The sequence below is a fragment of the Micropterus salmoides genome, unplaced genomic scaffold (genome assembly GCF_014851395.1).
Source record: "Micropterus salmoides isolate LMB-PRFRI ecotype aquatic unplaced genomic scaffold, ASM1485139v1 Ms_hic_scaffold_22, whole genome shotgun sequence".
In the NCBI taxonomy this organism is placed as follows: Eukaryota; Metazoa; Chordata; class Actinopteri; order Centrarchiformes; family Centrarchidae; genus Micropterus; species Micropterus salmoides.
In genome coordinates, this window is record NW_024041373.1 from 17,906,215 (window position 1) to 17,925,174 (window position 18,960).

Here is an 18,960-nt window from a genome sequence, read left to right on the forward strand (position 1 = left end):
GTGATGGCCTGGCACCTGAAATTAAGTACTAAGAGGTGTCTGTGCAAAAACTACATGTACAACTGTCAAAATGGAGATAAATGAAATTCAAACATGGTGGGGAAGTTCAGTTCATATCATACATATTTGTGTTCATTCTATATTTTTCTTTCTTTCATTTTTCATCTTTTGCATTTGATGTATTCAATAACTTAAAATTTAAAAAATCTGTAATTATGCAGTTGCTTTTGGATTGATGATATGGATAATAACATCACAACTATAAAGTATTTAAATTTGAGGAAATTGCTTCTACCTTTGTGAGTAATTATAGAGTGTGAGTGAAAACAGATGTGTGGACTGAAAGAATGAAACAATGCAAACACCTGTTACATAAAGTCTTACCTTTGTGTGTTCATAATGGCCACTGATTGTACACATTCAGATTTACACATTTAAATTTCAGTATATTTATTTTATTGTCTTTGTGAACTATTTACAATGATGTTAAATATTTTGCTAAAATGTTTTGCCATTCAAAAACATTTCTTTGGTTATAAAAGCACTCATGCAAACACTCAAAGTGTGGTGAAATGTGGACAAACGTGTGTATTTAGCTGTATTTTAGTTAAACATGGAGAAGTGAATGCAGTAGTCACTTTTTGTGGACATTTCCGGTGAAAGGATATTGCAACTGAGGGACATCACAAGTGACTGAACTTGAGCCAGCTACTTTTCTTCATGAAGAAGCAAACAATAAACATTTTACAGCCACATTTTTAAGCCTATGTATGGAGTCCAAATATGTCTTATAACACACCCAACTCATTCTCTTATAAGCATTAAGAAAATGGGAACTTTTGCACAAAATTTTGTACAAACTATTTACTGATGTACATTGAATGCAGTTTTTTTATCTGTTGGTTTTGGGGCTCTACATCCAGAGGGGAGGGTTTAATATTTTGAAGATTTTCATAAATCCAAGAACCTGAAGGATAATTACAAAAAAACAAAAACACAACAACACTGTTTTACATTCTGAGGCAAAAGTAAAGTAGTTGGAGAAAAAAAACAATTATATTTCAGTGCTTTATGAGGATTAAGTGGTACTTTGAAACATTCTTTATGGTGAATGAACATTGTGTTACAAAGAGAAAACTTTCAGGCCACTTCTGCAGCATAATCCACATTTCTGCTGTCAATCTATATGCCTAACCCTCTTTTGCAAATAGTCACATTCATGAAAAAAACATCACTAAATACGTGACTTCTGTCTCATTCTTTGATCTTGCCAGCAGGCGCGAGCTCACTCATTGACTCATTCATTAGTCTGAACTACTATTTTTGTTACTGACGCACTTTAAAGTTTCTGTTTAGATTTTTATACCTTTTGAAACAATCACTGTTGAAAACATAGCCTTGATTAAGATAGAACTTTTCAAACTAGACCTATTTTTGAGCATGAAACACAACAGGAGTGTTTCATGCTCAAATGTTTTAGTATAAATTTTAAAATGTCAGCATCAGTTTAATCAAAGTCAGTTTTCTTCATTATTTTTTTATTAACAGTAGAACAAACCTGTCCTTCATTTATTATGACAATCACAACCTTTTGAAAGTCTCTGTGTTTCTTGACTTCCTCTGTCTGTTTTCTCCCAGTAGCGTTCCAAAAAGTCTGTCCCAGTGAGTGAAGTATGGGGCATAGTTTACTTTGAATTTGAGGTGGTGGAGGTCATGGTGCGGAGCTCCTCCGTAGAGGCTTAAAGGCACCAGTCTATGTGGAGACCAGGGAAATTCGTAGCCCGAGTGAGCCTCAACAGACAGATACATGTTTATGACATAGAAGAGCATCTCGGTGAGTGTATGGCAGTTCAGGAGGGCAGGGTTCAGTGTTGTGAAGAAGCTGAGGCTCAGCATCTCCCAGACACCTGTGTGTTCTGTTGCCAGCGAAAAGGAGGCCGTGTAGATGTGGTGCTCCTTGTGGAAGACATACAGCCAGGACACCTTGTGATGCAGCAGATGCCACAAACAGATCTCCATGTCGAACAGGAGGAGGCAGGCCAGTACATCCTTAAGAACAGACTGCATCTCGGGTGCCAAAGGAGGAAAAGACACAGGTCTCAAGTACCAATGCACAACAGAAATGGGGAAAATGAAGCAGACGTGGTTGTGGAAGATTTTGAGCAAGCACCTCGAAGCCACTGCCAATGTCACCTTGTTTTGAGGCTGGATCTTGAAGCGGCGTACCAGGGTGAGTCTTGAACAGAGCAAATCCAGACATAAGTAAGGCAAGCAGCAGCTCAGGTGGATGGTCAGAGAGAATAAAACTGGGAAAAATGGAGATCTAAGGAGGCTTTGTTCTCTCAGCCAGTCCCAAAGAATCTGCAGAAGGAGTTTCTCTGTGCTCTCTGAATTTGTCATCTCTGCAACATGAGAAAACTTGACTGTACTGACACATTTCTACTTTCTGAAGGATGGTGAAATGTTATGTAAGACTCAAGTGAGACTTGAAAAGCATTTCCTGGGGAGTTTTTTATTGAAGACTCTGAAAACAGAAGTTTAACCTCTTTGTTTCCATTAGATGTCTCTTTAATTATGTGAACGAAGTTTGCAATGTCACTTTTATACTGTTTTAAGACAGTGGATTTCTGCTTCCAAAGTTCAAAGTTGTGATGTTATTGCAGTTCTTACAAGAGTTAACTTGTTACAAGGAATTAGTTGTGTTCAATCTGTGCATCCTGCTGCCTCATCTTTAGTAGTAAATTGTTGCCTATTTGGTTTACATTTTGCAGCACATTAGTTGAAGTATCTTAAAACTGGAAATTGGCAAAATCAAACAAAAGCTTTTATGCACACTCTAGACCTCCTTCATTGAATCATGACTGATTTAATAATGTAAGACAATGAAATAAAATGAAACTGATTGAGAGCTCTTCTGTTTAGGATGATTATAAATGTCACATATAACAGGCATTTTGTAATGTATTTTATTTTACATTAATTGTGAGAATATTGAATATCTGAGACAGTTTTTGAAGAGGGATCAGTTGCCTGGCACTTCTTGTAGATTATTGATAGCTCTGTCTACAGTATTTCCTGTTTTGATCCGGTAACCCAACAGCAAAGTTAAAATAACTGCAACACTGGCCTTAAATACCCCCAATGGTACTGTGTCAGTACTACACTGACCCCTGCTGGGTATTTTTAAGCCAGTGATTTTTAGTGTAACTGTTCAACAAAAAAGGAACCTGAAAAATACAAAGAAACTTACTTCTCATACAGAGAAAATAAAGTGTGTCCATTTCTTTCAGTGTGGCTTCGTTTCTGGAGCATTTCTGACAAACTGTGTGGAAGAGGCACATATCCTGTGATTTTGAAAAAAGGACACTTGCAAACATCTGAGCTTCACCCACACTGTAAACACAAATAAATTCAGAATACTCAAAATACTGGTGGAAACTGATTTATACAGTTCAAGTTCCCTTTATTAGTATCAAAACCTTAGGCACATCTTGCATAAAGCTGAATAGACAAAAGCCCCTTTTCCACTGCACGGTACCAGCTCGACTCGCCTTTTTTTGGTTTTCCATTGTGGAAAAGTTGTACCTGTACCTGCTTCCCGGTATTTTTTTTCGTATCACCCCCGTCGAGGTTCCAAACGAGCTGAGGGATACTAAAATGTGACATGAAAACACAGCAGACCACTGATTGGTCAGAGAATCGTCACTATTCATTGCACGCGACAGAGACCAGCAACAGAAAGTTTTATATTTTACAATTTTCATACATTACTTCATCACTAAATCCACTTATGAGAAGTTCTGAGGTAATAAATCAACTGTGTAGATTTCGTATATTGACAGTTTTATGAGGAGTGATGGCGGAACAAAAATGTGCTTGAAATTTTTCGGGGTTGAGGAGCTCATACTCTTGGTATATGTTCGCCGTCAATAACTACCGCTGTCAATACTGTACATCTAAATCACACAACTTACAGATTGTTACACGTGTGTAAGTTAAGTTACATATGTAACCGTCTATGCCAACGGTGGCTAGATTTAGCTCCTGAAGTAACATTAGCAGCATTAGCTTTTTTCCCTTTGGATAACAGTTTGTTCATGTTTTGTAAAGCACTTTGCAAGGGCATAGGTTCGCATCTGTCTTAACATGTTGACGACGCTCAGGTTAGTTGTCAAAAAAAATCTGTATCATTTAGACTGTTCAGTGTAGCTTTTCACATTTAACTTTAAACAGTGTGCAAATACTTTGCTGGCTGTATGAATTGATCTTAGTTGAACTGAAGTTTATGTAGCCTACTACGACAGTGTTTCCCAACCCTTTCCTGGAGAAAGTTACCCCCAGTCCTGCATGCTTTACTCTCCTCCTGCTTCAACACAGCTGATTGAGGCAGCTTCAGGATTCATAACATGTTGGTATAGTTTGAATCAGCTGTTTTGGAGCAGTGAGATGTTTAACATACACGGTTATTTAAACAGTTATCCAAATAAAGATACTCCTCCTCACCACAGCCACTGTTGGCATATCCTAATTTGCGTGATTTAGATGTATAAATATTGATAGTGGTAGATATTTTGATGGAACATGCCAAGACCCATGCATTCAGACTTTTTAAAAATGCCAACTCCTTTTCCAACTGTGTAATCTGTGTGTGTACAGTGAATAAAGTAAAAGTATTATTACAGTAGGCTATTGTCTCCACTCATTTTTAAAAAGTGGATATTTACAAAATTATCGATACAGGTATACATGCGTGTTCATATTTACGGATTGTAGAGTTTGATAGTCCACATAGTCCAGCAGGTTTCTACGGTCTGAGCTCTTCATCATGCATCTGTGGGGGTCAGTGATCATTTATGAACAACCATTATTTTTATTGACAAATGTACAATATATTAATAAGATAAACACAAACACGTTTTCCAAACAAATTATGTTGCGCACCGCATGAATGTAATTACGAAATGATTAATAATTAATATGATACCATAAAGGGCGGATTTGGGATCTCTCCTTGAGCAGTAGTCTTTGTTGGTTTGTTTCAGACTTTTAAAACTTGAACTTTGTTGCAGTATCACACACACATGTGGGGCAAGTAGTGGGTTGCTGTGTTTGAGAGAAAGTGTTGACCACGTAATGAGCAATGAAGTCTCTGTCCAGGCTTCTATTATTTATTTATTAATCCCTGCCGGTAACGTAAGTTATAGGCTACTACAGACTCCCACGAAGCTCAAATTGTAGTCCAGTTTCCACAGTTGTCCGTTTTTCCTATTAAATTCAGCTAATCGCAGTAAAATGCCACAGTATATTACTCTTCAAAGGTAAATTATGAATGAGAAGTGTGTGTGTTTCTTTTAAGATGACTGGAAGAGAGGCTAAGTTACACTCTTAATCAACAACGTTTTCTGTGAATGGATGTGGCTAGCTGTATGGACGGAGTTAATGTCATATTTTGACAGAATAAATAAATAGTGCCTGTAAAAAAAGATACTGTTAGTTGAATGATTGAAGCGATAGGTTGCAAGTAGAATAGGCTCAAATCAATATGCTATATTTAAGGAATGAGCCTGCTAATGTCCCGTTACAATGTTGACTAAATAATTTAATATTAATCAATGACAACCCGCCCCCCCCCTGCGTTTCCTGTCTAATGGCACTCTTTTATTTTGTAGTTTTTCGTGTATTTCCTGTCCTGACCGGCTTGACAGTGGAGGTGGCCTGACAGAGGAGGTCTGCAGTTGGACCCATAAATATAAAGGCCTTTATCGCCTTTATTATGGATATCTATAGTTGGACCCTCTTGTGCTGCAAGTGGCGGCGGGGGAAGCCTGTTGCAACCCGCGGGAGGAGCTCGCGAGGCCGGCCAGCCGCCCGCTCACAGAGCCCTTTCTCCCGCCGTCACACAGACCGCCACAGCAACAACGGCAGAGGAAAACACAGCTGTAAGGTTTTCATACCGCGTATCTGTCTTTACATTCTGAGTAATGTTGAAACGTTTGAACTTAAATCAAGCTCGAGTTGGTAGTGGGAATGGATAAATGGCAAAAGTAATTGACTGCTTAATCAGATAATTAACCAGCAACAATTTTGATAATCGATTTGTTTATTCTTTTTTGCAATAATGTTGAACATTCTCTATTTCAAGATTCTTCATGAGATTTTTTGGTGTTAAGTGATAATAACTTGAATCTTGAGCTAAATACAGTTTCCTTTTACTACTTTACTATGTTTTGTGGAAAAAGCGACTATGCATAATTTTATTCCATCAGCAGCACTTTTAAATAACATAAAAGGGAGCTTTAAATGTGTAGTTTTATGGAATCATAAGCAAATAAAGACAGCTAATAAAGATTTTTTTTAAATAAGAAGTTCCACACTATGTCAAGTAGTGTTATGTCAAGTGCTGTTTTAAGTCAGGTAGATGAGGTAATGGAATAATATCAGGGTTTCTGCAGGTTTCACCTGGTCAAATTTAAGACTTTAAGACCATTATGAATGAAATCTAAAACCTATATCACGACTTAAAAAAAGAAACGCAAAGGAAATGCAGTCACAAAATTACTTGCAGAGTAAATCAATGTATTCAAATTAGAGTTGAGTGATGTCAACAAAATTGGTATCGGACGATGTCAACAATGAAACACCGGGATGGACGATGACATTGATAAGCTACGTAACTAACAAGCTGGCATGTGGTGCAACTGCTGACTTGAAAAATGGATCACTGGAAAAATCCAGAAAAAAAAAGTTCTTGGCGACTTTATAAAACTTAACCTGGATAAATTCAAGAGAGAAGACAGGGAGACAATAAACACCCAAAAAGCTAAACTTGCTAAATAAGTCTATAGTTTTGATGCTCTCCACAATGATTTTATATTCACTGCGCAGCACCAAGCTGTTTTGAGCCTCACCACCTTATAATGGCAGGAAAACACATGACCTCAGAATCATTACAGATAGGATTATTCATGTTTGCCTTTTGTATCTTAATTTACTGCTTTATACATTTGTAGAAATTAACATAAATAAGCAACATGAGAACCACATCCCTTCTTTATTATTACAAGCATTTCATTTGTACATCAAAATCCAAGAGAATAATTTCCTCATTAGCTTAAAAGGACTAATGTTAGTTTGCATCCCTAATTTACTTTAACATTACTAACCTCAGCTCCTACGTGGTCAACATCGTGCTTTCTTTTAATTTAATTATCAAGATGTACAGTAGAGGACAGAGCTTTAACCTGACTACTTAATGCTGATCTTTTCCACCGTCACTTTCTGCTGCTCTCTCTCACATTCGCTCATCATTAGAAGAATGAGGAGAGGGAGGCAGCCATGTGTTGAGTGTTACTGTAGCTTACTGATAATCATTAACGATCGTGTGAAATTTTGAGAGGCGCTCATTCATTAAGCAGCGACAGTAAACTTCAAATACGTTGCTAGAGACTGGTTTTAAGCCCTAACATCTGTTTTTCCATCCAAGAACCGATAAGGTTGCACTTCCCCATAACTGAAGAATAAATCAGTTTTATCTCTGTGGTACAATCCGAAAAAGACGTGTGGCAATAACACAAAAGCTGCCTGTTAGTCTTTGTAGTCATAATACAGCGAATTATATTTGGACCCATTTGGATTAGCCACAGAAAGAACTACACCAACATGGGAGGAAAAAACATTGAGTGCTGAGGGGGCATTTTAATGAGCATTAGAGGTAGCGTTACATGGACGTTGGAAAATAAATACCCATTTAGAATTATTTACGTAATACCTAGAACACAAACTTCAGCGAATTTAAGACTTTAAGGCCTTAAATTTTGAAATTTTAGACTTTAAGACCCCGCAGAAACCCTGCAGGACATCTACCTGACAGCTACTGTTATCAGAGCAGCTCCTTTAATCTCAGAGTGTTTGACTGTCCGAGTGACAGAAAGTGATGGTGAATCTCAGAGGAGCAAATATTCTGGCAGTAAAAGTACGGTGTCGGTGTGTCAGGTAATAAATGCTTCAGCTTCTCCAGACCAACAAAAGTCTGTTCCCAAACAGCGGGAGAAGTGAGGCAGGTTAACAAACATCTCCCCTTCAGACTGGAAGCTGAGCAGGAAGCTAACAGAGCGTCTTTTAGTTCAATTTATAGAAAGTAACAAGCAGCTGTATTTTATTTTGTATTCCAGCCTTCCTGTCCAGCTGAGAGAAAAGAGCTGTTCAGCTCCGTCCTGAACACAGACTAATTATCCATATTTGGGTCACACCTAGCAACTTGTCAATCACAAGGTAGCCCCGCCCTAAAGCCTCCCCTGCTTTCTGGTCTATTTTCCTCTAAATGGGACCATAATTTACTAAATGAACATCATGCTGTGTTGAAGAACACTTGAAACTAGCGACTGAGACCATAAACTCATTGGGAAGGTGTTTACTGAGGTAATAATCAGCTCAGAAGTAGCCACATTTTCTTATGGGCTGCGTCCGAATACTCACCTTTCCTTGACCTCGATGGAAAACGTCATTAGGTCAAGGAAAAATGTGAAGGAGAATCCATAAGGACTTAGGAAAAGAGGACAGCGGGACTAAGAGAATCCGACTGCTCTTTTCTAAGTGACGTAATTATACGACGGATGTTACTGACGTGGCCTGCTGTGATGACACTACAATGTTCTGAAGATGGACTACAAAAAGTGCATCTTTGACACTGTGCCCTACGTGTTGTAATGCAGGCCATCTCAAATTTGACAACACGGTGGAGTATACTGTATGTTGTTCCTCAAATGTAAGTCGCTTTGGATAAAAGCGTCTGCCAAATGAGTAAATGTAAATGTTATCCAGCTTCATCATTGTCTTTAAGGCTAATGTCAGCATCTGTGACTAAAGTAAAATTAATTAATGATATTGCTGAAGGCTGGCAATAGCCTACATAACGTGAGGCTACACACTGAAACATTATTCTCACTTTGATCACATTACAAGACTAGTAACACAGCTCGCATGGGTCTCAGTTACTGTCGACAGTTTAAGACATAGCCTATGCATATTAGCGAGATATGGTATAAGAGAGTAAGGCTTAATAGGCAATGGTAACTAACATGGTGATCAACATCCTTTATCCGCTGTGGTCTGTGATTTCTTTTCTTTTTTTTATTATAGAAGACACTTTAGGCCAATAGCTTATTTCAACCACCCACACATAAAATGGTGTTGAAACAGTATCAGAGCCAAAAAAGCCCAAAGAAAACAAACCAAAGGAAAGAAGGAAATTGTGAGTCTTTTTCAAGTATCATAATGTGCATCTGTATTGCAAGGATTTTGCTAAATGTGGTCAACGGATTTTATCGTTTGAGAATGTGCTCCGCTTTAAATGTTGTAGCCGCAAGGAATTGTGGGACGGCATTCTCTCCTTTCCTTTTGTAAAGGATGGTCCGGTGTACCCTATGCTAAAGGAGATATGAAAGGAAGCATTGAGGCTCCTTTCCTTAGCTTTTAGAGAATTCGACCAGCTCTTATCATGGCTGCAACTGAAATACTTCCGGGTCACTTCACTCAGAATAGGGCTGAACGATTTTGGAAAATAATCTAATTGCGATTTTTTAACCAATATTGCAGTTGAATATGCGATTCATTTTTAAGCTCTATACCTTCTGTATTATTCAAAACGGACAAGCAATAAATCAGGGTATAGTATGAACACCACAATATTAGATAGATTAAACACCACTGTTCTTTCTTGTGGGTCAGGCATGTGTTATGATGAAATTAGGTGATGCATGAATTATTATTATTATGAGCAATGGTGGAGAAGAAATTTCAAATTATAATATGAGAGATAATTTGAGAGTCAAGTATATCATATTATTTAATGCAATGCATTAAATAATATGATATAATAACAAAGTTCAACATAGTGCATTATACAGTAAGTGCTCAATACAAAACCCACAGTTCAACCACCATTTAATGAGTCCTTATCTCAGTTCACATCTCCTTGGAGTCCATCTTTCATCAAAATCCTCAAAAAATCCTCAGTCTGAGGTTCAATTCAAAAGTTGTTTAATAGACAAGCTATAGTAATTCTCCGACAACACTGGAGATCCCACCCTCCTCCCCCGCAGCCTCTGATGCTGGTAAGCAGCGCACTAGTTATAACCAGGCTGTAACTCGGGACAGACTGGGCCTCTTTCAGACTTTGCATTTCACAGATATTTCCTGAGCTGACTGGTGCCTGTGTGTGACCTTACTACATGTGTCTTTCTGTTGTGCATCTTTCCTGTCTGTCAAAGCCACAGACAGCCCGACAATTTCACCCACCACAACCACCAATTTCCCCTGCGGCTGGCGGGTACTACTTTAATTCCCTGTGTGAAACTAAATTTCTGTAGTGTCAGCTTCTGTCAAGCTGAAGGTCATTGTACAACAACAAGTGAAGGTACAGCGTAATTTGCGAAGTTGATGCTTCCTCTGCAGACTGGTTTACTCTCGCGTGTCATGTGACCAGAGCGTAATCGCAGCCGTTGCGATTAGAAAATCTCGTTTTATCACATTGCGATAACATCGCAAATGCAACTAATCGTTCAGCCCTAGTTAAGAACCTTCCTCAGCAAAAAAGACTTTTTGAACGCAGCCATAGACTTCTACAGGTGCTGGTCATATAATTAGAATATCATCAAAAAGTTGATTTATTTCAGTAATTCCATTCAAAAAGTGAAAGTTGTACAACGTATACATTCATTCCACACAGACTGATATATTTCAAGTGTTCATTCCTTTTAATTTTGATGATTATAACTGACAACTAATGAAAACCCCAAAATCAGTATCTAAGAAAATTAGAATATTGTGAAAAGGTTCAATATTGAAGACACCTGGTGCCACACTCTAATCAGCTAATTAACTCAAAACACCTGCAAAGGCCTTTAAATGGTCTCTAAATGGTCTCTCTAGTTCTGTAGGCTACACAATCATGGGGAAGACTGCTGTCTTGACAGGAAAAGATGTGGCAGAAAAAAGTGTACAAGCAATAGGGATAACTGCACCCTGGAGAGGATTATGAAAAAAACATTCAAAAATGTGGGGGAGATTCACAAAGAGTGGACTGCAACTGGAGTCAGTGCTCAATGAACTCCCACGCACAGGCGTATGCAAGACATGGGTTTCAGCTGTCGCATTCCTTGTGTCAAGCCACTCTTGAACAAGACACAGCGTCAGAAGCGTCTCGCAAAGACAAAAAGGACTGGACTGCTGCTGAGTGGTCCAAAGTTATGTTCTCTGATGAAAGTAAATTTTGCATTTCCTTTGAAAATCAAGGTCCCAGAGTCTGGAGGAAGAGAGGAGAGGCACAGAATCCACATTGCTTGAAGTCCAGTGTAATGTTTCCACAGTCAGTGATGGTTTGTGGTGCCATATCATCTGCTGGTGTTGGTCCACTGTGTTTTCTGAGGTCCAAGGTCAATGCAGCCGTCTACCAGGAAGTTTTAGAGCACTTCATGCTTCCTGCTACTGACCAACTTTATGGAGATGCAGATTTCATTTTCCAACAGGACTTGGCACCTGCACACAGTGCCAAAGCTACCAGTACCTGGTTTAAGGACCATTGTATCCCTGTTCTTAATTGTCCAGCAAACTCGCCTGACCATAACCCTATAGAAAATCTATGGGGTATTGTGAAGAGGAAGATGAGATACGCCAGAGCCAACAATGCAGAAGAGCTGAAGGCCACTATCAGAGCAACCTGGGTTCTCATAACACCTGAGCAGTGCCACAGACTGATCGACTCCATGCCACGCCGCATTGCTACGGTAATTCAGGCAAAAGGAGCCCCAACTAAGTATTGAGTGCTGTACATGCTCATACTTTTAATGTTCATACTTTTCAGTTGGCCAACATTTCTAAAAATCCTCTTTTTGTATTGGTCTTAATAGTCTAATTTTCGGAGATACTGAATTTGGGATTTTCATTAGTTGTCAGTTTTAATCATCACAATTAAATGAAATAAACATTTGAAATATCCGTCTGTGTGTAATGAATGAATATAATATCCAAGTTTCACTTTTTGAATGGAATTACTGAAATAAATCAACTTTTGATGAAATTCTAATTATATGACCAGCACCTGTATACGATCCAGTGGAGTTGCCCCAGTGCTGGCAGTTAGAGGGAATGCAGGTTTGAAACTGAGCGGACTAGTGTGCTAGCTAAGCATCATCTAACTTTGCCAACTTCAATGTAACATCTTTCCAGCTTCTCTCGGTAACGGTGGTTGTTCGCAGGAATCTTCGTCACAATGAGTATACTCGCCAAAATAGCAGAGATTGAAAATGAGATGGCCAGGACGCAGAGGAACAAGGCCACAGCTCACCACTTGGGTCTGCTCAAAGCACGTCTTGCCAAACTCAGAAGGGAACTCATCACACCAAAAGGAGGAAGTGGTGGTGCAACAGGAGAAGGTTTTGATGTTGCAAAAACCGGTGATGCTCGTATCGGTTTTGTTGGTTTTCCGTCAGTGGGAAAGTCAACACTGCTAAGTAACCTTGCAGGTGTGTACTCAGAGGTTGCCGCCTACGAGTTCACCACTCTGTACAACTACAACGGTACCTGGAGTCATTCGCTACAAAGGAGCCAAAATTCAGCTGCTGGATCTCCCAGGAATCATTGAGGGCGCCAAGGATGGCAAGGGCAGAGGGAGACAGCTCATCGCAGTGGCTCGAACTTGCAACCTAATCCTAATAGTTAGGATTAGCGGCTATTCCGCCAGTGTATGAGTGAGTGTGAATGTTAGTTTCCGTTTGAGCACTTAGGCTCAGTGTATGAATGTGTGTGACTGGTGAATGCAGATGTAGTGTAAAAGCGCTTTGAGTGGTCGAAAAGACTAGAAATGCGCTATACAAGTACGGAGCATTTACATTTGGTGAAGACACAAAGCTGCCTCCTGGTTTCACAAATCAGACACATTAAATATCAAATTTCCGTGTGGTTTTGAAACTGACCAATCAAAGAACGAGACACAGATTCAGGTTGTCCTCACACAGAGGAGCAGGTGGGGCTACGTACTGAGGCGCTGCTGGAGGCGCTCTCCCCGTTGTTGGCGAGGAGGCCGGAGCCTTACGGCCTGCTATCATATTAGCTATCATATTAGCCGTCAGCATGCAGACCTGGTTTAGGCCCTACACACACTTAGCACTTGGGAGGCTTGGTCTGGAAATCCTCGTACTCCTCCGCCCGGGCTAACAGGTCGCTGAACCCCCAAGTGTGGCAGGTGTTGTTACCCGGCACATAAAGTCCAGCAGCGTGGCAGTGATGTGGGATGAGGTTTCATGGAGTGATGCTTCACCAGGATGGCGTTTCTGACACACAGGTGGAGGAAAAACCCAGGTTAGAAAATCTGCACAAAGGTTTCGAGTCGAACTCAACTTCAGCAAACCTGACTGAGGTGAGCTCTGACTCGATGGACAGCCGGAGAGGCCAACATAGAGGAAGCTATCATAGCTATCATATTAGCCGTCAGCATGCAGACCTGGTTTAGGCCCTACACACACGTAGCACTAGGGATGGGGATCGTTAATTTTTGATATTGATACCCTTATTGAGACTGCGTAATGATCCGATTCTTTAACGATACCACTATCGATACTTTAGTATTACTTGGTGGCGGTTATTTGGTAAAGTGATGGCGAGATGAAGCTTTATGAAGCACTGAAGCTTTCCATCCAATTGGTTCACTCGTGGGCCAAAGCTTCACGGTGCTTCATTTGCTCTGCTGTGCCATCAAGTGGACAATAAATGTAAAACAGGCAGGGTGATTATAACGGGAACACGGCTTTTGTGTGTGAAGCTTTGAACTGAATAAATGAATGAATGATGTTCGTGATGCCAATACATGACTGATTAGCTTTTTAATAAGGTGTCTGTCTTTATGATAGGAGAGGGTCAAAGAAAGTGGAAACAAGGGAGAGGGTTATGATAACTTGGTTTATGACTTTAGATAATAGAGACAACATTTTATTCATCTTTATTTAAAAATAACACTTCCACAGTGCTTCAGGCGGTTTCTTTTTTGGGGATGATTTTACCTGCTTTAGAAAATTATTATTAGGGTAATATGGGGTAAGAGTTTAATTCTTACCTAAGCCACAAAATGTCAACACTTTCTTTCTTCTTCAAGTTATTTGATCAAAGCAATTCTGACATAAGTTGATAAACTTTTTTAGTCATTTAAAATGAGCTATAGATAAAATCTAATTGTGTTCAAGTTCAAAAGTCCACAAAATGTTGAGGAGGGTCAGCTGCATTTTGCTGCTCCTTTCGAAACCTGCAAACCATCTCCTGAATCGCTCACGTACGGCCGGCTCGCGAGGCTTCGAACGTCACCACATACGTCATCAACACAAGCCTAGACACGCGCTTCACAAAAATCATCCTGTATTACTCGACAGACGCTTCGAAGCCTCGATACGGACGGACACATCACTAATTTGGTAAGACCAGACTCAATGGGCATGAGGTAGGCCTGCACGGTATGAGGAAAATATTATATATTGAGATGACGTATAGCTTGCAATAAATCAGCATATATTTAAGTGTGCATATTAACTGCCTGGTTGATTTATTTATAGGATTAGAATTTAACATTTTAATTACAGCTAAATGCTGTTTCTAGAGCAGCAACATTAATGTTTACATCATAATACTGAATGACGTTTAGAAAGAATAAAAACTCAGTCTGTATCATTCCTCCTCCCCTCTGCTGTTATTCACTGCCTGCAGGTAACGTTACCTGGTAGAAGGAGGAGCGGCTGGTTTGTCTCAGCCAGCAGCTGAGTTTACAACAATGTGCCAAATTTTAAGGCTGCAGACAGACAGCTTTCTATTTTAGCTTGTTTTTAACATTTGGGTAATTGCCAAGTTAACATTAACGTCAGCTGTGCTGGTAAACAACATAGCCTACAGGATGATTTACCTTACAGACAGGTGTATTGATAAAGTATTGTCTTTTTACTCGAGAAGATTTTATTGCATGTACTTACAGTAGGCCTAACGAGCGTAGGGGTCGACAACGCGAGTAGTTTGGAACGAACTTAACTTCCCTGTCTCCACCGCAACGGTGCAGCATCTGTGTGTGTGTGTAGGAGCTGACAGAGAGCAGCAGAGGCTGCAGCCTGATGATAAACAGTCCTGGGCCCATTTAATACCCCGATTCATCATTAGAAACATTAGCTTTCTTATCCATCGTGTACATATAACGTTACATTATAGGACACACTAGTCTCGATAGCAGTATTGATAAGCTCGGACCTTATTGATTTTCGGGTTTTGAGAAATTTTGGAACCGGGTTCCTTCTAGAACTGGGTCTCGATCCCCATCCCTACTTAGCACTAGCCAAACTGACGTTAGCATGTTAGCCGTTAGTTAGCTCGCCAGTTAAAAAAGTTCACCATCTAGCCCCGAGTTGTCACCGACTGTTTGTACCAAACTCCATTTAATTTAGAGAACACGCTCACACTCTGGCATTAGACGATGTCAACAATGAATCACTGGGATGGAGGATAACATTGATAGGCTACGTAATAAACAAGCTAGCATGCGGTGCACCTGCTGTGGTGAAAAAGGATCACAGGTGAAAATATCCAGAAAAATTACGAGTTCTGTGTCTTTTCTGCAACTTTATAAAACATAACCTACTGCTTATGGAGAAACCCAGGGGAGCAGACAGGGGGTGACAGAGAGGCGGGGAAAGCCAGTGTGTCTGCAGTGAGAGACCAGAGGTGAAGGTGTGTGTTTGTGTGAGTAAGTGGAGGCAGGTGCAAAGTAGGTACATTTAGAAATAATAAAAATAATGTCCGTAAGGGGTTAAAATGTGCTGTCACAGGGTGTAAAATGTAAACATTTTTCAATAAAGAAAAATGCAATTCCACCTAATTTTGGAACATTGTTATTACCACATCTGTGGTAAGTAAAGTAAGATTTTGAATAAACTACACCCAAAAGACTTGCAAAATAAGTCTACATACAGTAATGAGCATACTTATTGTGGAGCAGTGGATAAGACACATGCCTTTGGTGTGAGAGACCTGCGTTCGATTTCAACTGTGACACAGCCATCAATGTGTCCCTGAGCAAGACACTTAACTCCTAGGTGTTCCAAAGGCGTGCCACCTTTAACATATATAGCAATTGTAAATCGCTTTGGATCGCATGAGTTAAGTGACTAAATGCATTTATTATATAAGTGAAATACACAAACTTAAGAAGCAGAGATAAAAGAACCAACAGTTTATCAAGACCACCACCTATAGCAATGTTTCTTTAACATATTACTGAGACAAAACTGTCAATTTTACATTTAACGTTAACTCATTTGGTAGACAGCACATTTGGTAGATCAACATACAAGCATTACTGAGGCAAGATTAATTTAACTAGCTAACATGACTGCTCTGTTATGGCAGAAAATTGTGTCTTACATTTAATCTTTTATGTATGATCTTTTAATATTATCATTATTATTACTATTCTCTTTAACTTTATAGATATATGTGGTGTGTTTTTATCCTTAACCTTTCCTCTCCTGTACTCCTTATGTTAGTCTGTCCACATTTACTAGGGTTTCGGTCAGAGCTGTGAGATTGTTTTGGTGTTTTCCTCTCTTGTTGTTCCTCTCCTCTCCTGGAATGTTCATTCAAGGCTGAGAGAGGATCTCTGTTCCCCAAAACATAGAAACCTAGACAGTGTAAATGATGATGCATCCCTTTGCTCGGGAGCCAGACGCCCGAAGCCGCCCTAGGCGGCAGGTCTGTGGACCAGCTGTATATGTGTTTCAGTACTTCTCCGTTTATTCTCTTTTGTTAAATAAATTCTTCAAAGACATTGGTTGGTTGTAACTCAATTATTTGCTCAACCCCTCACTAGGAATATAATTTCCACAACAATTTGGCACCCCAGATGGGACGGACGAGGGATTTTGGACTCCGTTGAAGGACAGAAGCCGGCTTATTTTTGGAAAATCCTCCCTGCAGGGAGAAGCTGTGTTCAGCGGAGCCCTGATTTCCGTTCCAGAAAGAAAAGGAAAAGAACTTACACGGTGAGAAATGAGCAGATAGTTTGTTAAAAATTAAGGGAGTGAGATTGAACAGAGTGAAGGAAGTGGTCTTATATCTCGCGCCTGAATGATTTGCAGGACCCCTCTGTCTGCTTGTAAACTGAATGAGTGGGTGGAGAGTGGGACTGGTTTAGGGGCTCGGACAGACGTGTCCGGGTTTTCTCTGTGGTGTCTGAGGGTTTTTGGGGTTTCCAGCTGATAAGTTAGGTTTGCAGCGCGTAGCCTTAGACTTAACCGAACTCAGTGGACCCAAATATTTCTATGGACCCGAGTACAGACTAGCTAGAGAGAGTAGACTATGGCAAGTGTCAGAGTAAAGTGAGGACTGAGTCTGAATCCACTCCCAGATTACCTTCACCAGTTATGAAATTGATGACTAAAATATTAGACATTAATGGAACAATTTGATAAGCTGGTTGAAATGGGTTTCCTGCAAAATGGAAGCTTTAGTCTAAAACTATTGAACCAGCTAAAGACATTTGGAGAGAAAGGATAGCAGAAATGCAATAGAGCATGCAGCCCTGTCCAGAGGAAAGAAAAGTAAACAAACTGCAATTCAGATGGGTAAGACAAGAACTGAGGACAAGGAAAGCTCAGAACTGAAAATTAGAATAGATTCATTAAAGATCTGATTAAACTGATTAGCCCATTGATGACTGATCAACTGACTATATCTTCTTTAACCGAGGTACACAAGTCACGGAATCCATTCTGACTGATCCAGTCCTGGACTCCGCTCCTCCTCCTCCAGAATGCTCCAGTCTGCGAAAAGTCCAATAAAGACACATTGGCTCTCCCTCCAGATTCCCAGAGAAAGAAATGCCAGGAAAAAATAGGACATTGTTGAAGCCATGGCTCATGTGACCAGCCTGACTGAAACCTTCAACAGCTCCACAGACACAGCTGGAGCATTTTGGATAAGGTTGTCAAAGAATATGGGCCACAATGACTGAGATAAACACAGCGATGAGAAAATCAAATCAAGCTGGACTTCTCAAGATCAGCATAAAGATAAGAATAAAATGTTCCTTTCTTAATCACCATCACTATCATCATACGTCACTCTAGCCAGACAAGAAGGAAAGCAGTTTGAAGTATGCTGAGTAAAAATGACAATGCACAGTCCAGAATTACCATTGGACTAAGCTCTGTCCTCTACTGTACATCTTGATAATTAAATTAAAAGCACGATGTTGACCACGTAGGAGCTGAGGTTAGTAATGTTAAAGTAAATTAGGGATGCAAACTAACATTAGTCCTTTTAAGCTAATGAGGAAATTATTCTCTTGGATTTTGATGTACAAATGAAATGCTTGTAATAATAAAGAAGGGATGTGGTTCTCATGTTGCTTATTTATGTTAATTTCTACAAATGTATAAAGCAGTAAATTAAGATACAAAAGGCAAACATGAATAATCCTATCTGTAATGATTCTGAGGTCATGTGTTTTCCTGCCATTATAAGGTGGTGAGGCTCAAAACAGCTTGGTGCTGCGCAGTGAATATAAAATCATTGTGGAGAGTATCAAAACTAACCAAATAAATTTTCCCAGATCTAATGGTTAGAATTCAACCCCAGTAGCCTTATTTAGCAAGTTTAGATTTTGGGTGTAGTTTATTATATTATTTTTGAAGATTTTCAAAATCTTCTCTAGATTTACCTAGTTATTATTCACAGATGTGGTAATGACAATGTTTCAAAATTATGTGGAATTGTATATTTCTTTATTGGAAAACATAATTTTCTTGGGGGAGGACCCTTAGTCCCCCACACAAACATACCACCTTAATTAATTATACTGCCCTGTGAAAGCAAGTTTTAATCCCCGTGGACATTATTTCTATTATCATTTGTAAATGTACCTGCATTGCACCTGCC

General features: G+C 39.6%; 1 protein-coding gene, 1 long non-coding RNA gene and 1 pseudogene across 2 annotated transcripts; 2 read left to right on the forward strand and 1 right to left on the reverse strand.

The window, feature by feature from the left end:
* Positions 1–439: 439 nt before the first annotated feature.
* On the reverse strand, positions 440–2,582 carry LOC119916808 (cholesterol 25-hydroxylase-like protein). Its single transcript, XM_038736767.1, has one exon. It carries the CDS (start codon positions 2,398–2,400, stop codon positions 1,582–1,584), a length of 819 nt encoding a protein of 272 aa, XP_038592695.1. The 5' UTR covers positions 2,401–2,582; the 3' UTR covers positions 440–1,581.
* Positions 2,583–12,167: 9,585 nt separating this feature from the next.
* LOC119917709 lies at positions 12,168–12,746 on the forward strand (annotated as a pseudogene).
* A 1,621-nt stretch (positions 12,747–14,367) lies between these two features.
* On the forward strand, positions 14,368–18,429 carry LOC119916802. The gene is made up of 2 exons (XR_005447163.1): positions 14,368–14,459; positions 16,892–18,429. It is a non-coding gene; the product is annotated as an uncharacterized LOC119916802 (long non-coding RNA).
* The last annotated feature ends 531 nt before the right edge of the window (positions 18,430–18,960 follow it).